General features: G+C 40.5%; 1 protein-coding gene across 2 annotated transcripts in view; it reads left to right on the forward strand.

The window, feature by feature from the left end:
• Positions 1-24,178, forward strand: part of ARID5B (AT-rich interaction domain 5B) — a 302,008-nt gene extending 277,830 nt beyond the window's left edge. For both annotated transcript variants that reach the window (XM_040437893.1, XM_040437894.1), the window contains 2 exons: positions 8,097-8,292; positions 20,943-24,178. In XM_040437893.1, the coding sequence (XP_040293827.1) occupies positions 8,097-8,292; positions 20,943-23,081 (2,335 nt within the window). In that variant the 3' untranslated portion in view covers positions 23,082-24,178. The remainder of the gene's footprint in view (positions 1-8,096; positions 8,293-20,942) is intronic.
• The last annotated feature ends 1,632 nt before the right edge of the window (positions 24,179-25,810 follow it).

Below are 25,810 nucleotides of genomic sequence, written 5' to 3' on the forward strand. Positions count from 1 at the left end.
ATTGATAACTTATCCTCCGGGAGTCGATGGGAGTCCGACTAAAGGGACCCCCGCTGATCATCTGTTAGAAGAGGCCGTAGCACTCTGTGAGCACTTAGGCCTCTTCCTAGGCAGTGATGTCACTATACATCGGTCAGATGGCCTAGGCACAGTTCAGTCCCATTCAAGTGAGTGAGAGACCACAACGCTCACAGGCGCTCCGAGAAGCCCAGCTGCCTCCTCAGACAGCTGATCATTGGGGTTGCCGGATGTCAGACTCCTGTGGATATGACATTGATGAGCTATCCTGAGGATTGGTCATCAATATCAGATTCCTGGATAACCTCTTTAAGGTTTATATAGTACAGGGGGTCATTTATAATCAGAAATATATTTCTGGCGCAGATTGTGGCGCAAAGGTTATTTGTGGCGCAATCTGCGACTCTTACCCACTCACACCTGGTCTAAAAAAGTGGGCATGGCGTAAGCGGGGAAGAGGACCGGCCACCAGGTCATCATTTTCTATGCCTGTTTTAGGTGTAGAAATGGTCTAAATGTAAGACAGCAAGGAAGCTGCAAAGTTACGTAGAGGCCGGCACCTCTTCAGAACTTTATAGGGGTTATTAAGACAGGCGCCTGAAACGCTGGTCTTAATAAATGACCCCCTTATTTCCCTCTTAGTATTATGTACAATAAACACATGTTAAAAGCATTGCTCCCCTGACTTCGCAGAGTTAATATGTATATGATACCACTTCAGGGTTTTCTTATGTAGCAGACATCAGACTATATTTTTTCAGCCCTTTAATCCAGCGTTGATGACATTCCTTATGTAATCAGTGGACATGATGGTATCAGGGTATGCATACTGTATTCCCATCCTATTATTCTGCCTTTACAGTCACAACCTATTATTTCACGCATGGCTAGATAAATATAGCCCTCATTAGTGCGGGGATGGGGAGGGGGCACAGTTTACTTTACAATGACCTCTGCTGATTCTTTAGTGTTGCAGCTTGAAAATACGAGAAATCCATTTAGACTAGCTCTTGTGCTGTTAAGAGCAAGCAGAAAATGCAACCTCTCTCATAATCAAATGATAAGATCACATCCTGTGGGCATTTATGTTGTATTATTACCAGGATGGCTGGGGGGGACTTTCAGAGAAAATTGCAGAGACCTTTTTGGACAGCAATTGTTCATATGGTTTTAGAATTGCATGTAATCCCCAGAGCAGTGCAGTAAATATGTATGTGCTTTATTATTGACGGAACAACATAATGTATTAATCTGAGAACACGCCAAGCAACAAAAGTGGACGTACAACATTTAAAGGTGTAGTGCGACATAATGTCAAGCCGCTCTCCTATTACCCATTTTGTTAGAATTTGTTATATGTATTACCATAGCATACATTGAATTTATATATCTTACATGCTTCCTCCCTAGGGGCAAGTTAAAGGGACTTTCTGGCCTCCATTTTTTGTTTTTAGATATGCTCAGAATGGCTTAACAGTATGAAACAAATGGGATACTCCTCTCTCCAATTCCCTGCCAGATCAATCAGCGAGATGAGTATCTCATGTTCCCTCTTGGAACGCAGGAAATGCCCACTCAATCATTGGCCACGTCAGTGACTAGTCTTAGTCAGTGACTATCTCAGCAGATATGTCCTGCATGTCAAGAGGCACAAGGAAGCCGAGACCAGCATTGGAATGGGAGCGGTATAGGATCTGTGAGATCCTAGGAGGGGTTTTCCTATCGTAGTAAGTAATAGCATATCTGTAGTATGTACGATCAATTACTGGCTTCCTTAAGAACAACAGTATTTCAGTCCTGTTGTTATTTAATGGGTTGTCCAGGATAACAAAAACATGGCCGCTTTCTTGCAGAAACAGCACCACGCCTGTCCTTGAGTCGTGTCTGGTATTGCATCTCAGCTTCATTACAGTGAATGGGACTGAATTGCAATACCACACACAACCTGTAGACAGACGTGGTGCTGTTTCTGGAAGAACGCAGCCATTTAAAAAAAATAATAAAAACACTGTACAACAATTTTTTAGTCTGACTTTCTGTAGTCAGAATGTCACAGCAATGCCTCTGTTTTCTTCTACCTCTTTAGCAGTACCATGGGCACCAAATAAAGCACTTTTTGGGGACTGTATTAAATTAAGATGGCTAAATTAAGGGTATAAAGAAAAAAAATCACCAAATATCTCAAAATTGGCTAAAATACCAGAAAAGGCCTCTATAACTACAAAAACATTGAGACTACAATATGTCAAGGCTAACTAATATTACAAAAGTTGCATAGAAGAAAAGTGCCGTGTAGACCTGGCCCAAAAATATTTGACAAAGTAGGCTCTACCTCCCTTCTGCAGCATTTACTCCACTCCACTGAATAGGAGCTTGTGTTTTCATTCAGTTTTACCTTAGTCATGGCTCTCTTTAGATACAAGAAACATTTAATTCCAGATTTTCAGCTCTTGGCTCTAGGCCTATGACCAGCTGTGTGAAATGTATTTTTGCTGCTGTCTCACTGCCAACTGCTGAGCTCAGTGGAAAAAAAAGTAACTTAACATGAAAATGTTTCTCTACTTCATAAACTCTTCCATGTTCTTCGGAAGGCGGTTGGGGGACCCCAATTAGCCGTGAACTGAAGAAGAAAGTAATGGAACAGTTATCTCAATGAGATATGACTGTATTAAGGCTTATTGTATCACACGCACATAGAACCCCAGACCAGCTTCCTCTCGGATCTGCAATAGAATATGGTCTGGACACATTATCGCCGGGTCACTAGTGCCTTTATCTAACAGAGGAGTCTGCAGCTGCCGAATAGTTTTTGATGAAATACTTGCACTTAAATACTGAAAATGAATTCCAGGAGACAAAGAAGCACATTACGTGGAGTTATCCTATTAAGTTAATAATTAGGACTGCAGAATCCACTTGCATTGCAAAGGATTTTAAATATTTAGAAAAAGATGTACAGGGTGAAGCATTTTCTTGTGTGTTGCCATCATTTAGAGCCCTAATGAGCCCTAAAATGTTCAGCGCTGCTCAGTATGCTTCAGTTGTTGTGATACTGTAATTCTGTTTGATCAAAATGCACATTAGCTCTGCTAGTTTGTTACTATAACAATTATTTCTTATGCTGCTAGCAAATTGTGCTTAGTGTTTTTGGCCAACTATCCTTGAGTCACAAGATAGGAGCTCATGATTGAAAACAATACGACTCTTTAAACATTTTTGGAACCCTTGAAAGAGGGTCATCCCACCAAAAGTTTTACTGTACTATGCAAATGAAGTATTATTGCAATATACATGAAATAAAAAATATTGTGAGGTATTTTTCTGTACATTTTTCACCCTGGTCGCGCCCCTGCTGTTTCTCTTGTGGCTGAGATTCTGTTCACCTTCTCCTGCAGGTGGACTTACATGGCAGTAGCTTCTGTCAGTGCTGCTGTAGTGATCTCAGAGAAGTAGCTTCACACACCATTCCTCCCCACTTCTAAACTCATAGACGTGTACAGCTCTATCTCTCTGTACACAGTGCAGAAGGAAATTGTGGGGGCACTGCATACCTTATGTATCTCTGGGTCTATCTGTGAGAGACTATTTTCTATAAAGGGTTAACAACAGTTCATTGCAGTGCACGGCAGGGAGATATTGGTGATTGATTGTCTCGTGTGACAAACTGGCAGAAGGCCTCCAGATAATGTCAGTAAAAATAGAAAAAAGTTGAAAATTACACTGGAAAGCATTGTCTTTTGCATCAATATAGTTAAAATAGCACGGTACATTACTCCAGATATTTGATTTTTTTAAATTATGTTTGAAGTATAATCCCTTTACATAATATAGCAGTGAATTAGAAAGGTAACTCCTTAATATAAGGGTATTGCTGGAATTGCTAGGACCTGTCACTACAAAATGCAATGCATGCAGGCAGCATGTTATAGAGCAGGAGGAGCTCAGCAGATCACTGCTAACATCTCCCCTGTGTCCAGCTATCAGTAACTGACAGCTATCTCTGTATACACACTTACACAGAGAATGCTATCAATCACCGATAACACCTCCCCCATGTACAACTGAAGTCAGAAACAGCAGAAATTTAAAGGTAATGTACAAGTTTTACTGACTTTTTCCCCATAAGACTATATATCAATCTGCTCAGCATCTCCTGCTCTGTAACATGCTGCCTGCAGAAGGTACTGTATTTTGTGGTGACAGGTTCTCTTTAAAGGGTAGCTGTGAGTAGGTCATTGTCTACATTTATTTGCTTTGTCTATATTTCTTTGCATTATGTTTTCTTTTGGGCAGCCTGGCATAGAACTTAAAAAGGGGTATTATGACACTGTCTAACGTATAGGCAGTATTAGTAATCTATTTCTTCTGTTATGTGTCCTTCTTCAGAGAAGTTGTTGCTTCTGTCATCCATATTGTTTTCAATGCCCAAAGAAGATTCATGTGGTTTACAAACCCTATTTGATGGTACTATACCCCACATGATAGTGCCATATGTTTTATACTGTGGTGAAATATTTCACTTGGTCGATCAGTTTGATGAAATTTACTCCTAATAAACACATCAGATACATTAGACACCTTTGCTGGCATGTTTAGTGTGAGCATTAGGCTCTAGACATTTCATCATACCGTCTTCTCAGCTGTTTGCTAATTTTTTGTCAAAAATACCACCGTTTTGGACAAAATTTGGACACACAGACAACAATTCTGGCGTAAATCTCATGGGCAATTTATGATATTCCACATCCTATAAAGGTCCTTGTATCAGAATCATAAATTTGTCTAACATTAAGACTAGAATTCGTATTCTTGGACAGTGCATAGTTTGACAGTATTAGTAAATCTGCCCCAGTGTATCACGTTTTCTTCTTGAAAAACCTTTGCTATATTCTTTACAAAGCAGCGGTTGCTAGCGGAGATTGCATTGTTTATGGTGTCCTTATTTTTATACACGACCCCCTCTGTTTTTTCCATTCTCTTCATTATGTAAATATGAGCTGTAATATTACTGCAGGAGGCCGGTATTTGGCAGCCATTTATTATTTTGGTAAGTCTTCATAGAGGGAACAGTTTACAGTTTCAGCAGCTGTAACATGTTTAAACTCAGTTTGTAATGGGATCTGAGGATGAATATTCCCCATGGGCTCTGTTTAGCCTCATTGGCAGGCTGCCAATCCCTGGGCTAGAGAACATAATTCATGTTATTTTCTTACACATACAATGTCAGAGCATGCGCCCTTAATGAATTATGTTCCCCAATGGTTAATTTCTGTAACGCTTATGACAGTGAGTGTACATGAAAAATGGAGGCGCTGTTCACAGTATCCAATCAGATTCCAGCTGCCATTATTTCAGGAGCAGGTTAAAAAATGAGAGCATTCTTATGATTGGTGTCTTGTTTCGGTAAATCTGCCCCTGTTGAATAGAGCAGCAGTTTTTAACTGATATTTGGGGATAAAGCACCTCTCTTCATAAATAATACAATTTACACTGCTCGGTAATTCTTTCTCTTTAAATGCATGGTTTATCACTTGGTGTATTTTGTGCCTCAGAGATTGCTTTGCCACTATAAATGACAGCAGGAAAGAGGGCAAAATGGCCTTCATATTTGCTCTAGATGAACAACCCGCTTGGAAAATCCATACTCTCCCCTTTTCTCCTCTGCCACTTACAGCACTGCTCTCTGGTCCTCCCCACCACTGATGTTATCTTCCTGGCTGTAGCAGTGAAGTTCCATGTACACAGGTCACTCAGCAGTGTACAGGACGTCACTGCTGAGGCCAGTGATTGGCTGCAGTGGGGACCTGTTTGCACTGAACAAGTTTCTATTTAACTCAGACAAACCCTTAGAAAAATGAAAATGTCCTCTGGTGTAGTAGGACGAAAAAAAATGAAATTAAGTTTGTTACATTTTAAAAAATTTAAATAAAAATAAGTTTATTAAAAATAAATCATAAAATCTTGAAAAAAAAATGCCATATTTTTGTACAGTGACATCACTGTAAATTAAAAAAATGGTGGAATTGCTTTTCACCTGCCTCAAAAAATGAATGTTAAATACTCCAAAATGGTCTAGAAAGTACAACTTGTCCTGCAAAAACAAGGCCTCACAGCTGCCTCAACCTAAAATCTCTATGTAACTAAAACATACAGCACTTCCTCTAAAGTGAATATATGTACTATAAACAGAGCTTTGGCTCCACTAAATTAATTTGTCTTTAAAACAACATAATGTTCTGGATAACAGTCCTCACATTGTGAAGTCGCTGAGTTGTGCATTAATCCCACACTGAGTCATTAATCATGCCAAATGCATTTGGAAGAAGAAGAAAAAAAGTTCATCATTGAAGTTGAAACTGAGATTGTAATATAATCCATCTCTTCTAATTATAACACAGTTATGTTCTTCTTTAATATCCAGAACTCGGCTATGACTGAAAAAGAGATTATTAAATAGTACATTGTTTCATGCCTCTATTTTTCGATAATTGTGATTAAAATGTTAATGTCATAAATCCCCCAGCAGCATGTGTACGGCTTATGATAACTCATGGCTATGCTTCGATGCAGGGGACCATATCTGTCAAAATGTCTTGCTTTACTTCTTTTTGGAATAAAAAAAATAATAATGACGCTCTGTTTGGTTGATGGGTGCAGCCAATCACATCTAGAGAGGTTGTCGTTCAGAAGGTGACTAGCTGGGTTGTACAGACAGGGAAATGGTGGAGCTTCTGTGCAAGGGTATGGATCGATGGACTTTTAAATAGTCAATGCTTTTTCAACAAACTTTGCATAGATCAATAGTACATGTGAATATAATAAACTTTGTGTGCCATTTTCTCCCTCCAGCAGCATTTTTGATCCCCTTTCCATAAACTTGTAAAGGGGAGCATGTGTGCCGCCGTCTCTTTAAATAAGCTCTTTTTTTTGTCTCTTCTCTCACTGCATTTCACTCTTCATCGCCCCTCCCCTCTTCATAGACTTCTAAGAGCAGCATGTCTGTATGTGTCTCTCTGCACCTCCTCCCCTCTCCATAGAACCCATCATACTGTAAGTAAGACTGAGTGCAAAGATGAGTCCCATCAGGATAACCCTCTACATCCCTTAAAGCACAGGTGAAACTCGAAAAATTAGAATATTGTGTAAAATTCATTTATTTCAGTATTGCAACTTAAAAGGTAAAACTAATATATGAGACTCATTACATGCAAAGTGAGATATTTCAAGCCTTTATTTGTTATAATTTGGATGATTATGGCTTACAGCTTATGAAAACCCCAATCTCAGGTACCCTTTGCTCAGGGGGTATGGATTAATTAGCTGACTAGTGTGTGACACTTTGAGCCTAGAATATTGAACCTTTTTACAATATTCTAATTTTAAGTTGCATTACTGCAATAAATGGACTTTTGCACGATATTCTACTTTTTCTAGTTTCACCTGTATTTGGGAATTGCTGCCATCATTCTATTGTGGTATCTCTATGCGATTGGCTTTTTTCTTTAATCTGTGAAGATATCTTTAGTCTAAAGGGTTTGATTTATTTTAAGTGTTTAGAATAGAAGTTTTCAGAGGCTTTTAGTTCTGTGATAGGCTTTATATACCCTGCGATCAGTGGCTGTCTGTATACAGTGATATTGTTGGGGTAGTATTGCTATACGGACTAGAGACAATCACTGTGTTATCATAGATGCATCCATTATCTAGATGACTGCTGGTTATCGGTTGGGTCAGCGGCATTGCTTGCCTGTTTGTTGTCACTTCTTTCAAGATTGTATACAACCCATTGGTTTGAAACGATCACTTTGCAGATTATCTGCCACAATGTGTAGACAATTTATGAGAGAAAACTTGCAGTGCTGTATCACAGCTTCAATTGTTATTCAATATAGTTCTAAGCATACAATTAGTACATTAATGAAATTGCTTTTTTTATTTACAGGAACATTAATAAAAAACAAAAAAACATAATCCCACAAAATGACATGTGGATATAAAAGTATTTTGAAGTGCATATTCAATAATTCTTTTACATGCATTTACAATGAGGAGCTAATGTGTTTTTCTTGACTATTTAGATTAATCCTACCCTATGAAAGGTTTATCAAAGGAGAGGAAGACAAACCGCTACCCCCTGCCAAGCCTCGGAAACCAGAATGCAATTCCCCAGAAGTGGAGCCGAAAATAAAAATGTGCAGTTCAAAGCGTATTAAACATGAAGGCCAAAAGACGAAGAGGGAGAAGGATGCAACAGCAAAGCCAGAAGATTCGGAGGTAATTTGTGGCTCACTGTACAACACCTTCCCCTTTTTTAAGTGTTATACAGATTTTTACAAGCTATTTGGAACAAGTACGGTAATAAGTGTTTTTGTACCAGTTTTGATTTCTTTTTTTATTTATGTCTCCATTCATATTCTGATGCATTTAAATATTGCTGGTTTTGCATGAAAACAGGCATCAGTTTCTCTATGCTCTGGAGTCAGAGTCAACTGGAAACCAGCAGAATTCTTACACAATTACATAGTTGGTGAGGATGAAAAAAGACACAAGTTCATCAAGTCCATCCTATAATCCTACTGTATTAATCTAGAGCAAGGCAAAAAATCCCTGTGTGAGGTGGACACAAATTTCCACATATTAGGTCTCTAAATATGAGAATAAATCATTGGACCAACATCTCATCTCCAGAAATCTGGTACCTATAAGAAATTCATCCAGACCCTTCTTGAACTTTTTTCGATGAATCAAACTTCACAACCTCTTCTGGCTTCATAGTCTCACTGCTCTTACAGTAAAGAATCCCTGTCTATTCTGATGATGAAACCTCCTTTCCTCTAAATGTGGAGGATGCCCTCTTTTCATGGTTATAGGCCTACAGTAGGTGTAAAAAAAACAAAAACCATTACATTGCCCCTTTTTCCCAAAATGAATAACTGCTAATTTGATGATACCCAAAATGGTATAGTATTATAGTTTTCTAGTGATTTGTATAGTGGCAAAACTATGTTCTTGTCGTGCGCATTTTGCCTCTTTTGATGCATGCCTTTATTTTATTTGCCTTGACGGCAGCTGCCTGGCATTGATCACGTAGTTAAGTTTACTGTCCACCAATATCCCCAAGATTGTCCTAGTGCTTTTACTATTTAATAGATAATTGCACATCTTATTTCCTTGACCCAAGTGCATGTCCTTACATTTATTCACCTTGAACTTCACTTGCTATTTCTCTGCTCATGCTTAACTTAGCTTTATTACTAAAGGAGGGTAAAGCACCAAGGAACTGAAAATCATTGTAGATACTGTAAAATGAAAATGGTTCTCTGAAAGTAGAAAAGAAAAGATCAGTATTATTTTGCAGCTAAAAGACATGTTCAGTAATGCACAACCTGAGCACAACCTGCACATTACCTCTGAAGCCAGTCATTGGCTGCAGCGGAACATGTGACCACTGTGGGGACCGGAACATGGGCACAGCGGAGGCAGCACAGAGGACCCGAGCGGGGGGAGGGCAGGTAAGTATGAATGTCCTGTTTACGGAGGCAGGCTGCAGGAATCAGAAAAAAAACTATTATTCCCGAAAACCCTTTTAAAGTAAAAAAAAATGTGAACACCATTTTATTGTTAGGCCTAAGATTCAGGGCTGATTTCATTCATAATATTTCTGGAGCTCAACAGTAAAATGGAGCTCTGACCTCTGTATAGTTATATTATAACAATAATCAGCACAGAATTTAGAGCCTAAAATGAAATAATGATGTTAGACTTATCATATCAAACTTGTTTCCATGCACCAATTATCATCAGTGTGTTCCTGGAAATTATTTTTAAATGTTGGCAAGCGTGCTGTAAATACTGTGAAAATGCTGCTGAAGTGTAGAAAATCCATGGCTAGGATTCTGCTCACTGAATGTTAAGAGCCAAGAAGCTGAACATTTAAACTGAAAGGATTCTGGTGACGGTGAATTCTTACCTTGAAAGGTTCTAACAAGGCCAATGACAAGGTCTCATTCTTCACTGGCTACGTGACAGTGCCATACATCGAATCATATATGTGCATCAGAAGGTCCTTTCTTTCATTGGCTAAGACTGGAGTACCACAAGGAGCAGCATCAGGACAGAGCTAAACTTTGTCCTCTTTCATGCAGGACTGGCCTTTGTAATCAAGACTGTATGGCTGAATAACTATTATATGGGTGGGGGTTCTATCACTGGGACCGTCACCAATCATCAGAATGGGATCCCCTCCCCGAAATGCCTGACTGGCCTCTCTATTCATTTTTATGGGAGTGCTCTCTCCGGAACTCCCATAGAAATGAAGGGAGTGGCCACGCGCATGCCCGATCGGCCGCTCCGTTCACTTCAGTGGGCTTTACTGGGTATGGGTCCACCATTCTCATGATACAGTGGGGCTCCCAGCAGTAGGACCCCCGCCGATCTAATAGTTATCCCCTATCCTGAGGATTGGGGATAATTTAATGTAACCGGAATAACCCTTCAAATTATGGTCCTGTAGTTTCCTCAAAGTCAAACTAATTCCGTCCATGTCCATTATGGCTCATCACTGATTTAACCCACATTAATGTGTGCTTGAACATATAAACATTTGTATTTAAAACTGGTACAAATGCTCTAAAAAAATGTATTAGTTGATTTTATTATTTTGCTAGCAAAATGATAGCAATGTGCTGCGCATACTCCTGCCTGTCCTTGCTTCGCTCCACTAAACCTGGCATAGCACATTGGTGCAGGGCCTCCTGTAGTGATTTGCTATGCAGAGCTGTCAGTGGAGCGGGCACAGGCAGGAACAGCAATGTGTGCTCATTGCATCACGTATTGTCAGAATCCATGCACTGTGTATATGGCTGGGTGTATGGATTCTGTATGCACTGCCTATTTTGCTAGTAAAACAATAAAATCAATCAACAAAATATATTACAAAAATAATTTTAAGCCATGTGTAACAGTTTAAAAAAGCTGTTCACACATTTTCAGTAGCTGTCAGCTGAACACTCGTTTGACAGACAGGTATTCCAAATGAAATCCCCATGAACATGCACGCTCGGTTTGGCAGAGCATGCATGTGTTCTCAATGGTAGAGACGTATAAGCCGCTGTCAGACATCTCTGGCGAGAACTTATGTTCCTCGAGAACAAAGGATCGAGAATGTTGAAATCCAAAATACTTGATCTTTTTTGTTGTCAGCGAAGCAATTTATAACCATTTGATAGTCAGATGATCCCGCTGATATTGAGGGTGTCTAATGTGGATGGCCTCCTTTAGCCCTGCAGGCCAACAGGCAGGTGTAAACATCTTTATTAATAGTAGGTCACTTGGAAAGATTAGTTTAAAAGAGTTGTCTCACGTCAGTAAGTGGCATTTATCATGTAGAGAACGTAAATACAAGCCACTTACTAATGTATTGTTATAATCCATTTTGCTTCCTTTGCTGACTGGATTCATTTCTCCATCACATTATACAATGCTCGTTTCCATGGTTACAGAGCACCCTGCAATCCATCAGTGGTGGTCGTGCTTGCACAATATAGGAAAAAGCACTAGCCTATGTGCACTCCCATGGTCACGGCCACCAGAGAGGCTGATGCTTTTTCCTTTAGGGTGCAAGCATGACCACTGATGGATTGCAGGGAGGTATGTAACCATGGAAACGAGCATTGTATAATGTGATGGAAAAATGAATCCAGCCAGCAAAGGAGACAAAATGGATAATAACAATACATTAGTAAGTACCTTGTGTTAAAGGGCTTCTGTCACCCCACTAAAGTGATTATTTTTTTTTGGGCTAGTTAAATTAGTTATATTGCGATATATGAAAATATAATGCTCTTACTTACTTTGATTCAGCAGTTTCTTCTAAAAACGAAGTTTTATAATATGTAAATCAGGGCTCTACCAGCAAGTAGGGCGGCTACTTGCTGGTAGCAGCTGCAGAAAACCGCCCCCTCGTCGTGTTGATTGACAGGGCCAGCCGGGATCTCCTCCTCCGGCCAGCCCTGTCGGCATTTCAAAAATCGCGCGCCTGTGTTCATTCGGCGCAGGCGCTCTGAGATGAGGAGGCTCGCCTCCTCAGCACTCCCTCAGTGCGCCTGCGCCGATGACATCACCGAAATAGAAGACGTCACCGGCGCAGGCGCACTGAGGGAGTGCTGAGGAGACGAGCCTCCTCATCTCAGAGCGCCTGCGCCGAATGAACACAGGCGCGCGATTTTTGAAATGCCGACAGGGCTGGCCGGAGGAGGAGATCCCGGCTGGCCCTGTCAATCAACACGACGAGGGGGCGGTTTTCTGCAGCAGCTACCAGCAAGTAGCCGCCCTACTTGCTGGTAGAGCCCTGATTTACATATTATAAAACTTTGTTTTTAGAAGAAACTGCTGAATCAAAGTAAGTAAGAGCATTATATTTTCATATATCGCAATATAACTAATTTAACTAGCCCAAAAAAAAAAAAACACTTTAGTGGGGTGACAGAAGCCCTTTAACTTTCTCTACATGATAAATGCAATTTACTGAAGTGAGACAACCCCTTTAACTTTTATTAACACCTAAACACATAGCAGACGTATGAACTGCAGCACCAGACCCAGCCAATGGGCTACAGAATTGCTATTTAACATGGGGAGGGGTAATAAACGAAAAACAATCCCTTTTCCTTACTGTTGTCATCTGCCATTTTTTACGCTCAGATTTACGTGCAGAAAAGCTGCAGAGTAGTACAGTACCAGAAAAGTGTATAAAATTAGACAAATCTCCCGTACACTTTGCTTCTTTCTTCTGTGCGGAAATTGACCTGTCGTGCGGATTTTTAAATCTGGAGCATGGCACAATTTGTGGCAAATTTGTTTGTGCGATTTTTGATGCAGACTTCACCATTATCAATACAAGGGTGAGATCTGTGGTAAAATCACATCAAATCCGCACCAAAAACCGCAAGTAACGCATGCAGTTTTTGGTGCAGATCTGGGGTGGAAACGCTCAAAAACCTGCACAGATTTTGCAGGTACCCTAATAGATTTCAAGGCACTGTTTCCAGTGACAACTGCTTAGCGTGCTGATGGCTGGTGGTATTTTAAGCACTATAACACTTAAACTGTTTAACAGTAAGAGACAACGCTGTTTTCATTATCTTTTATTTTTTATTTTTTTAACGATTATGTTTGACAGAAAATGACATTTCATTGTGATGTTTTTGTATGGAATATAATGCACCCTTCTGAATAATAGCATTTCAGTTTAGCAGTGTTGCTAAGTAATGTTTGTGTTGTGGAGATAAAATAGGTTAAAAAGGGAATGCAGGAATAAAAAAAAATGTGTATATAGGCTGTGTTTAGTTCATATCAATCTAAAGGATTATGTACAACTGAAACAGGACATTGGACTGGTCACCATGAGGAACAACAGAAAGGGAGGGTGTATATATAGCAGAACTGTGTGTCATTTTTCAATTTAGATATATTTATTAGAAAATGATTACATACAATGGAATTAAGCTTTTCACATAATCAAAAGAAAAGGAAACAATCTGTTTCATAGCATAGTAGGAGGATAAGCTATACAAGCCTATAATGCATTCAGTCCTTTAGGAATCAATAGATATTGCTAAAATAGCAGAGCGCTAGATTTATCTGGCCTACGCTGACCTCAGGGGCTTATATGTAGTCTATAGCCATAGGGATGTATGACTCTGGCCTCTCCGTATGGACAGACTGTATGAAAAACATTCTCCCTTGCACCTGCAGTCTCTGAGATCAGTGCAAGGATCACATTATATCAGACAATGTGGCACACTGCCTGATAATAGAGCTCTGATGTAGCCTGCACAGTATTCACCAACATAGCACTTGCTACTCCAGGTACTGTTGTTCAGTGCCACTTTATTTTAACGAGAAACCAATATATTTTAATTTTCCAATGGATCTAAATTGAAAAAGTAACTTTGTTATCCAATGGTTAATGTAAATCATACATAATCTATTACATGACAATCTCTATCTAAGGCTACTTCCACACTCGCGTTTTGGCTTTCCGTTTGTGAGATCCGTTCAGGGCTCTCACAGGCGGTCCAAAACGGATCTGTTTTTCCCTAATGCATTCTGAATGGAAAAGGATCCGCTCAGAATGCATCAGTTTGCCTCTGTTCCATCTCCATTCCGCTTTGGAGGCGGACACCAAAACGCTGCTTGCAGCGTCTTGGTGTCCGTCTGAGGAAACTGAGCCAAACCCATCCGTTATGACCACAATGTAAGTCAATGTAAGTCACTGACACAATATGGCACAATAGAAAACGGATCCGTCCTCCATTGACTTTCAATGGTGTTCAAGACGGATCCGTCTTGGCTATGTTAAAAATAATACAAACGGATCTGTTCTGAACGGACGCAGACTGTTGTATTATCTGAACGGATCCGTCTGTGCAGATCCATGACGGATCCGCACCAAACGCGAGTGGGAAAGTAGCCTAACAAAGCTAGAACCAGCCCTGTACCTCACATGGATCCAGAGATCTCCCCATTCATTGCTGCAATTGTTCTGCTAGATTTATTTCAAACTGCCAGCTTGGGGGTCATTTCCTTTCTCAGAGGGCATGTCCTGTCTTCTGCAGCTAGCAGCAGTTAAAGGATGGAACTGACCACATGCTTCCATCTCGCTGAGCAGGACAAAGAAATTAGAAAAAGAGCAAACAGCAGGTGGCGCTATACATATAGATTTCATTGAATAACTTAGTAGCTATAATCAATTTTAATTACATGCAATTATAAAAGTATTGAGATCCAGGTGCTGGTTTGAAAACTGTAGAATATTATTCGTGAGACAACCCCTTTAAATAAACATCTATCATGTGTTTACAGCTCTTATGCAGACCTATGTGTCTCCTTGGCAACAGGCTACAAATAAACCCCATGTGGTTTGATTTTGCAGTCACACTCCCTTCTACAGAGTTTGTTTGTAGTCTGTTGCCATAGATTTTTAATTAAGACTGAAAGTCGTATCAGTTTAGATCTTACAATGTATAAAAAATATTGTTCGTGAAGGTATACCTGCTCCTCGAGCCACATGTGACCCCCCATTCCTCATTTTTTGCAAAAAAATAAATATAATCATAGGATCAGCATAAATATGATGTTTCTGCTGTTGTTTTTGATTATCCATCCACAGTTATGTGAGGAAATTAGAGTGCACCTAGTGCTTTATTATTTTATCAATATATTTTTATCTTTTTCTGTAGAACGCCAGTATTGACCTTTTGTATTATTGCACTTAAATATAATATTTATCCTTGTATTATGTCTGCCACTATTCCTGGCTTATTAAGGGAGAGGTAAAAATAAAAAAAAGGAGTAGTGAGCAGATGTCAGAGTGCTTCTTCATCTTTTCACAGAGTAAAATGCGTTTAGTTACCATATAATGTTTTCTTAACATGAGAATGCTGAAGAAGATGTTTAATTTGTTTTGTAGTAAACTGAAAACAGATGTAAAGAGAAATCTATAAGTGGAGCCGTCTTGTTTCTGAAGTTTAGCCTGTTCTTAAAACTCTCCTTAAGGCCTCTTTCACACTTGCGTTGTCCGGATCCGGCGTGTACTCCACTTGCCGGAATTACACTCCGGATCCGGAAAAACGCAAGTGTACTGAAAGCATTTGAAGACGGAACCGTCTTCCAAATGCGTTCAGTGTTACTATGGCACCCAGGACGCTATTAAAGTCCTGGTTGCCATAGTAGTAGTGGGGAGCGGGGGAGCGGTATACTTACCGTCCGTGCGGCTCCCCGGGCGCTCCAGAATGACGTCAGAGCGCCCCATGCGCATGGATGACGTGATCCATGTGATCACATGATCCATGAGCTTGGGGCGCCCTGACGTCACTCTGGAGCGCCCGGGGAGCCGCACGGACGGTAAGTACACTGCTCCCCGCTCCCCACTACACTTTACCATGGCTGCCAGGACTTTAGCGTCCCGGCAGCCATGGTAACCACTCTGAAAAAGCTAAATGTCGGATGCGGCAATGCGCCGAAACGACGTTTAGCTTAAGGCCGGATCCGGATCAATGCCTTTCAATGGGCATTAATTCCGGATCCGGCCTTGCGGCAAGTGTTCCGGATTTTTGGCCGGAGCAAAAAGCGCAGCATGCTGCGGTATTTTCTCCGGCCAAAAAACGTTCCGTTCCGGAACTGAAGACATCCTGATGCATCCTGAACGGATTTCTCTCCATTCAGAATGCATTAGGATAATCCTGATCAGGATTCTTCCGGCATAGAGCCCCGACGACGGAACTCTATGCCGGAAGACAATAACGCAGGTGTGAAAGAGCCCTTAACTAGGCTGTTCTCCAACTCTTAATAAAAGCATATAAGTAAATAATAACAGGTCCGAGCAGCAGGGATACATATTCTCAGGTTAAGAAGCACACTTGTTCTTCAGATTATAGGATGACTATTTACCCTGGGTGGGGGGAGTTATTGTGCATCATTCTAATTTGGACTATTGGCTTATTAAAATAGAAATGTGGCAATACAATGTCAATGTGGGAAAAGAGGATGAATATGGCCAACATTCAGCCGCACTTTGATATATCTATTTATACTAGTAGATATGTCAACCAGATTGATACACTTTGAGTTATGAGCACCTGTCTTTAAGGGCTCTTTCACACTTGCGTTGTTGTGTTCCGGCATAGAGTTCCGTCGTCGGGGCTCTATGCCGGAAGAATCCTGATCAGGATTATCCTAATGCATTCTGAATGGAGAGAAATCCGTTCAGGATGCATCAGGATGTCTTCAGTTCCGGACCGGAATGTTTTTTGGCCGGAGAAAATCCGCAGAATGCTGCGCTTTTTGCTCCGGTCAAAAATCCTGAACACTTGCCGCAAGGCAATACTTTGGCCTAAGCAAAGCTCTGAGAAGGCGGCGGTACTCACTGGAGCGCTGGTGCCTTCTCAAACAGCTGATCAGCATGGGTCCCCACCGATCAGATACTGATGACCTATCCTGAGGATAGGTCATCAGTATTTAAGTCTCACAAAACCCCTTTAAAGAAGTCAAACTAGCTGCTATGTGCCCAATATCTGCCTCACAAAACTGTAGATTGGGGAACTGCTCTGTCAGCTGAAAGTGGCGCTCTAGTACAGAGTGGAAGCGATCATCTCGCATGCTATGGGAGGGCACAAGTGAATAAGGTAAAGAGATGCTGGTGACTGAGAGAAAGGAGATAATGTAGAACTGTATACTGCATGACCTACCTGATTGTAAGTGGAGGAGTACATGGTGAGCATTTCTGTGAATACTATTCAGTTTTAGTATTATTGGTATAAAATATTACATTTGGCATTATATAACTTAAAGTACTGGCATATCTGACACTAGACAGGTACACATTCATAGACATATTTTAAAATTGCTATGTATTGACCTATACTATTTTTCATTTATGGTTTGTTACTTAAAGGGGTTGTCCAGGATTTTAAGAAACTTGCAAGTGAAATGGTTTAAAATAAAGGAATAACCTACACTTAACTGCTAAATTTCCTGGCACTTTGGTGGGCCACAGCGTTCCTGTAGGAATATTTTGTATGGTATTTAATTCAGATGACTGCTGCAGCCAGTCATTGGCCACAGCAGTCTCATGCAAGCATCAGTGGGGAGGCTACCAGTCTTGTGAATGGTGTACGCAGCTGGACTAGTATGGCCAACAAAGCAGCATGGGATTTAATGGGTGAATCTAGGTTATTTCCTTTTTTTTTTAACCATTTCTGGGGCTTCTGCAAGTTTCCCTCCACAGCCCATTTATATAGTGCTGGTGTACGGCTCAAGAACACAAAGAGTCAAATTGGCCCCTATGCCAAACTCTATGAAACTCACAGTCAAATAGCCCTATCTAAGGAACACCCAAAAATGCTTTAGACAATTTTTGGGGTGTGGTAGGAATCCTGATCATGATGAATTGAGGAAAACATAGGTCCCACTGCAGGAAGGCAAAAGGCCTGATCTTATCTATATGCTCTTATCATCTGTGGCTTTATTTGTCTACTTTTTTCCCTCAAAGTTCCCTTTGACATCAAAGCCTTCACCTTGATAACAGAGCAATTTTACATTTTTCTTAGGCTACTTTCACACTAGCGTTCGGGGCTCCACTTGTGAGCTCCGTTTGAAGGGTCTCACAAGCGGCGCTGAACACATCCGTCCAGCCCTAATGCATTCTGAGTGGACGCGGATCCGCTCAGAATGCATCAGTCTGGCAGCGTTCAGCCTCCGCTCCGCTCAGCAGGCGGACACCTGAACGCTGCAAGCAGCGTTCGGGTGTCCGCCTGGCCGTGCGGAGGCAAGCGGATCCAATGTAAGTCAATGGGGACGGATCCGTTTGAAGATGACACAATATGGCTCAATTTTCAAACGTCTGAAGCTACTTTCGCACTTAGAATTTTTTCTACAATATAATGCAGACGGATCCGTTCTGAACAGTAGTGTGAAAGTAGCCTAACTCTTGTCGCAACCTAATTCTGTCCCGCAGCCACTCTGAAGCTGAAACATTAATTTTTTTGGGATTGTGTTCTGGTGTTACAGTATACAGGCACTGGTGGCGATCATAATCCAGTGGTGGGATTTTCTGTGTAATGATATTAATTCCCCTCCCTCTCTAAATGTTCTCATCTGTTTGGTATTTTCATGTAATTGAATAAGCTCTAGAGACCAAAGATAATGCAATACTTTTTTAAGCAGCTAATAATGGTATTTTGGCTGAATTGAGAAAATCTGAATAGGACTTAAAAGGGAAAATCTATCTGCAGAGATAGCAGCGGTTACTGCATAGAAACGGGCAGCTGAAAAGCAGTTATGAATCATTATTCTTTTTATGTTTACCTTAAAATAATGACCAGCAGCTTGGCCTTTAGATAAGGTGCTTCTTTATGTTACCTCAGTGTCTGTTATCTTAACCAGGCGGAAGAGAAAATAAGATTTCTCACGGTGGTTTAAAATGCTTTCATGCAAAGCATTGACAATAACAATTGTTCATGCCAATCAGTCTGCAGTATCATAGATAGATAGAGGGTTTTGGGGAGGACTAGACAACAAAGGGGGTCATTTACGAAGAAATATACTCCACTTTTGTGACGTGTATCTGATGCAGATTCTGTTGCACGCCATGTTCCATGTTCTTCCCTGCTCACGCCAGGGGAAGGGCCGGCAGGCCCATCTCATTCATCATTTTCTTCACCTGGTTTAGGTGTAGAAAATTGTCTAAATGTAAGACAGCAAGGAAACTGCTGTGGCAGGGCCATTACCTCTACATAACGTTGGCAATTCACTTCCAGCGCATGGGCTCTTTAAGACCCGTATCTAAAACGCCCGTCTTGATAAATGTATCCCAAAATGTCATCATTCCTGAACACACATTTTATCATATACTCCATAAAAGGAAAATAAGAAAAATACATAGAAGATGTATAGACACACTTGTTGTCCCATGCAATTAGGAGGTTGGCAAACATTTTTTATGATAAGTGCCTTAAAGTGAATATCCAACTTTTAAAACAATGTCATTTTTAAGGTCCAAATTATGTGCTGATACATTTTCATAATATAAGATTATAGTGGTTGGGCCAGCTTTTCTGGCACCAGGCTCCAAATCCCCTGAATAGGCATAGACGGAAATGCTAAGATTCTGGAAGTTTAGCAGCCACCAGTAGATGGAACATAAGAGCGTAATCATAGTATACTATGGATCAAGAGTTTGCAATAAGCTCCCTCTAGTGGTGTTTGCAGGCATCTGTGATGTTATCTTTGAGATCTGTGCATGGTGATTTGGAGTTCTCTGTCAGGCAAACAAAGCTCTGACAGCTATGGAAGATATATTTAGTTTGTATATTGATTGACAGTCCCATAGCTACTACTAATATGACTAGGACTGTCAACAAATGATGTAGAGGAAGCAACTAAACATTTTATCTGCCAAGCTTTTTGACTTGTAACTAGGTTATGTGTTGCAACAGTATACTGATAATACTGCCAGCAGTATAATATTACTATGTACACACTCTCCAGCAAAAACATGTTTTGCCTGTATATCAGCATAAGCTATTATTGAAAAATAAGGTAGACATTCGTTGTTGATTTAAGGGTTGTCAGCCATTTTGATTCCTTCTCCCCAGATAAGGTTCCCTTATGCAGCCTATATTTCCTATCATGCCTCTGGACTTTGCAAATACAGAAGAGATGCAGTTTCATCACACTAAGAACAGTCAATAATAGATCAGTGACATAAAACTTATGTCTCTTAACGTACACTGCAGCGTTTTTATGTATTCCAATGTCATGCACCTTCAGTCTGTCTCTCCTGCTTCATGCTTGTGATAGGTTTCTCCTTGTCAACTGTTACAAGCAAGGCGAAGCAGCATCTTATAGGAATACACCAGAGATTCTGCACACAGAGAGTATAAATTGTCAATGTGAGTCCGGAAAGATTTAGAAGTCTGCACCTGATAATTGTATGTACTCCCCTACAATATCACTGCTTTCATAGTCTCTTAGGTAAGGCAGAAATGATACCTCCAGTAGAGAAACAAAGAGTATGGAGCTAGGAGAGGAGGGCTTGAGAGCTGCCAGGAGGTATTTTAGAGTTGGTTATGTATCCTGTAGTTCACAGGAGGTCAGCCACACAGGAGAGAATGATCTCCTGCCTACACACAGGAGCGAACGCTGGACTGGTGGTCAGTCTGGGGTCACGTGAAAGGGTTCAAAATATATGGATGCAGCTGAGCTAGGATGAAACAAAGTATTTCTAGATTATTGATGGAGAGCATTAAATGTGCAAAACATTCTTGGAGTGCAGCTTTAGTAGAATATACATTTTATTCAGGTTAATTACTTTTTTTGTTTAAAAGTTGGCACTAAAATATATATATATTTTTTTTTTTCAGGCTTCACCACTGGAGGAGAATGATGATGTAAATGAGAAAAACATGTCTTTTTGTGATTCAGAGGAGATCAAGCCGAATGTAGACAACTCTGAACTGAAAGAAGACACTCAGTCCACACCTCTGGATGAAGAAGAACTTGATGAGTCCATTCCTAGTGTATGCCATGTGAAAGAAGAAGAAAACGTGCACTCAGAACCTATTCCCATTGACTCATTCCCTAATGTCATAAAAGAGAATAGTTCCAGTTTAGCAGGTGATGAAGAAAGCACACTCATAGAAAGTGCAGCTGTGTTAAAAGCAGAACACTGCAAGCAAGATCCATCAGAAATGGAAGTACAGGAAGGACATTACAACATGTTTCCCTCAATTCAGGTCCAACTGCAGCATGAAATGAATGAGTCAGATGAGAAGTTGCCAGATATGCCAGATTATATTGCAAACTGTACAGTAAAGATGGACCCACTGGTCTCTGAGGACCTTAAAAATCCTCTGGACAGCAGCATTTTACAGAATGCATTGAAGCAGAACCCCAAAGTGTACTTGGTTCAGACTCTGGACATGCTGAAAGAGAAGGATACTTCATCCTCTTCATCAAATGAAGATTCATCATTCAGTTACACACCTCTGCTTTACTCAAGGGGAAACCCAGGAATAATGTCCCCTTTAGCAAAAAAGAAGCTGTTGTCACAGGTTAGCGGGGCTTCACAAACTGGAAGTTACCCCTACGGCTCACCGCCACCATTAATAAGCAAAAAAAAGTTAAATTCCAAAATAGAAGTATCCCAACCTTTAGTGCAAACTCATCAGGTATCGAACTCTGAAACAGTGGCTATAAACAGACCATCTGTGATACAACATGTTCAAAGTTTTAAGCAAAAAACAGCAGATGACAAAAAGAGCATAAATGACCTGTACAAAAGCAGTACTTTAAACAAAACAGACTCTTACCGTTGTGAGTATGCTAAGCAGCATCAGAGTGTGCTGGCAGAGTCCTACTCCTTGAAGTCCAGTATGCTTGAATGCAAAGAGAAAATGGCTGAGAAGAGGGCTGCACACAACTCCAATGTGCCAGCCTTTTTGGCTGAGTTCTATTCATCGCCTCATCTGCATAGGCTTTACCGACATACAGAGCATCATCTTCACAATGAACATGCATTAAAATACCACCCTAGGGAAATGTATAGAGAAAGTGAAAATGTGTCCTCTACACACAAGCATCAAGAGAAACTTCACTATCATCACTCGGTACATCAACCACAAAAACAGAATGTCTCGAATACTATGGATGACCAGCCGACTGATTTGAGCCTTCCCAAATCTATGCACAAGCACACTTCAAAAATGCAAGGAGCCAACCTTTCTCATCATTTGGTACAGCAAGAAAGCAAAACCCATCAAAGTCCATTTCAAGTTCCAAACAGTAAGGCTATTGGCATAGACTGTAATCCAAAAGCCTGTCGAGTTTCACCAATGCCGATACAAGTATCGAAAAGGCACACAGAATCAATTCACAGGCCCATTAAGGCTCACAGTGTAAGACTTGATAATGTAAGGAAGATGGAAGCCACAGTCCATCCAATCACGGTTGGTAAAGCCATTCCTCAGAACTTCGGGACCTCACGATCTTTGAAAAGAAATCTAGACGATATGGACAGCCCTGTCTGCGATAAAAAAATAAAAGCAGTGTCTCCTCTAAATATACCAAAGGAGATATCAGGTCAAGAGGGTGAAAGCAGCAAATCATTGCATGACATTCATTCTGGTAGTATGATGGAGGGTCACAAATACCCACTATCAGCGCCAATCTTTACCGGGATCTATCCCGGAGGCTTATGTAGTGGGCTGAGCACACGCATACCACCTGCTTATTCTCATCCACTGCAGTACTTGAAAAACCAGAGTGTGCTTTCACCACTAATGCAACCCTTAGCTCTCCATTCTTTGATGATGCAAAGACAATATCTAACCAACTCCACTAACTCTCAGCAGCTATATAGACATTTGGCATCAGCCACCCAAGTAGGATCTTCATACGATGACCTACTACACAACAACATTTATCCTTTAACAGCTATCAACCCGCAGTCCTCTTTTCCTTCCTCCCAGATGTCATCTGTACACCCCAGCACAAAACTTTAAGCAGATTCACTTTGGCAAAAAAAAATTATCTAATTGTTAATACTTTAGCTACATTCCTTGCCTAGCACAATATTCTGCATAAAAAATGCTCTCTACTGTGTGAGCCACACTATAACTGTATATGTAACATATTAGAGGTAAGAACAATGGCGTCAAGGTTACACTTTGGGTTTGTTTAGTTTTATAATGGAAAGGAAAAAAAAAGTATAGAACCTAGTGCGCTCCACACATTTGTAACAGAAGGTAAAAAGCGGGGAAAAAAAAGCTGGAATATTGTAGGTTCACATGTCACGGCATACGCTAGAGGCAACGCTTTTGCTTTTTATTTGTCTTTTTGTTTTGACTGTTAAAGGTTAAATCAATGCAATGTATAGTTACAAGTAAATTTACAAGTAAATTTTAACACTATAATGGCAGAAGAAAGTTAAACACTGTTTATTTGACTGTACATGTCTGCCAGTGTCACTGTCTGTTCTATTAATTTATATGGAATAAGCCCTCAGTTGATTTCTTTGCTTTTTTTATCTTTTTGTTTTTTATTAAACAGTTATGTGTTAACGGCAAGGTTTTTACGAGAGGTTGATTTTGTGTGCATGTTGTCAGGATTCTAACGTAAGAAGCAGCTTTTACAATCTATGCATGTTGTTTACATACACAAGGAAACAAATCGCCCATCATCATCTGAACGCCAGAGGCAACCATTTTCTTTTGCTGATCTAATACTATTGTATAGTATGTATATCATTTGTATACTTAAAGAATTTTTCAGAATAAGGGCTGTTTTTACCTAGCCCCTGGAACAGGTGTTACCTAGTATACTGACCTGCTCTGGTCTGGCACCCCAGCTCCATTCAGTCATCATATGGACAGGGTCAAGTGCGCTGCTGCAGCCAGTGACTGACCTCAGCGCTGATGTGTCCGCATGTGGCTTAGCAGTCACATGACTATGTCCGTACTCTAGCCAAAAGCAAACAGTCTGAAGCCCAGAAAAATCACCGAACAGAGCCAGGGTATTAGGCCTGAGCAGCGGAAAGGCAGATGAGCATGACTGTTTCATTAGGTACAACACATTCTGGGGGCTAGAAAAAAATTGCCCTTGATATTAAAAAACCCCATTTAAGTTAAAACACCAGTTAAAAATGAAACCTTAGCTATGACATGGTGTTTGTGTGTTCTTTTTCTGCTTTGTGTTCTCTACTGTTAAAGCATGGAACTAGGTTGGACCCCATCCCTATTAAATTTTTAAGAGCATTATTTGGCGCGGGCATATACCGTACTTACCAACATTTGAATCCCAAATGGCAGGACAGTCCAGCCACATTTTGCTTGTGAACTCCCCTTGTACAGGCAAATTACCATTAACCTTTTGCTCCTTGTGGTCCAGCTGGAGGGAAAAATGAGGCGTCTATGGACCTCAATTTTGCCATTTTCCCTCCCCATCATTACGGGTGTTATATAGGAATGTCGTCAATGTATCATGATGTGAAGACTGGGGTTTTTCTTTCAAATATCAGATATTTCTCGTGTGTACAGTATGTGGCTCCACTGCCAACAATTATATGACAACCTGCTCAAGGATTCCAGTGATTAAGGGTTGTATAATCACAGTGATATACAAACGTCCTCCTTTCTGCTCAGTACAAAAGCTTTTCTCATGGAAGAACATTATAAAAAATATTAATATTATCTTAGCGTGTGCACTCAATTTCTTACTGCTTTGGAAAGTTTGACCTCTTTATAGTAAACGAAAAAAATCAGTCAGCAAGAATTCAATTGTTCTAAATTCCTGCTCTTCACCCCAAGTATATCGTTTTTGTAAAAGGAAAAATAATCTACAAGGAGTTTAAAGGATAGCGTACACGTGTCGTGTCCTCACAATGTAATTACCTGCACTTTCTGGTATTACGGTATTAGATCTCATCAGTGATGATGCAGGTATTGTTTTAGTCAATGAAGGTTATAGTTTGTTAAATGTACAATATACTTCTCAATTTCTCTACTTGCTCTCATGCAGTGAGAATCTTTATGGTTTGCTTTCAATGGATAAAAGTCCATCCTGGTCATGTAAATGGAGGCACAGGTCATTACAGTAGAGTTATCAAAGCTCTGCTGTATAGTGAGCCGTGAACCCGTGTCATCGTCACCAGGATAGATTATCTTTGTTGGACTTAATGAATGAATGACAGCAAGAGATCTTGAGAACTCACAGAAATTGAAAGGAATAAAAAGTATGTTCGGTCATTGTATATTTTGTATTATACAACTACTCAGCTGTCTCCGGCAGTCCGTCAGATATTAAATGAGGTGCATGATTGAGTGCGACTCCATTCAAAGGTGTGGGGGGGGGGGGATAGGTCTCCCGTTCTCTTGATTAGTGGGACTCCCAGCGGTCAGGCCCCCCACCTATCCTGTGGATGGATTATAAATTATCATTCTGGAACCCTGTTAATCTTACTAACTTCCCAACATTCCCCCATACAACTAATAGGCCAGTTTCACACAAGAACATGTGATTGCAGAAATGCTGCCCATGTGATGCTGCATTACTCAGGCCAACCATGATTCTGCTTGCCTGAATTCACTGTGATTTATGATGCTGTAAGTTGGAGCTTAACTGTGGGTCTGCTGTTCCACACTAAAACTATGAGTGCAGGACAGTAGACCTGCCGTCAGGCCGGTACTTACAGCATCATAAATCGCTATGATGCACTAAATTTGAGTCAGTCTAG

This window comes from Bufo bufo, chromosome 6 (assembly GCF_905171765.1).
Source record: "Bufo bufo chromosome 6, aBufBuf1.1, whole genome shotgun sequence".
NCBI classification, from domain to species: Eukaryota; Metazoa; Chordata; class Amphibia; order Anura; family Bufonidae; genus Bufo; species Bufo bufo.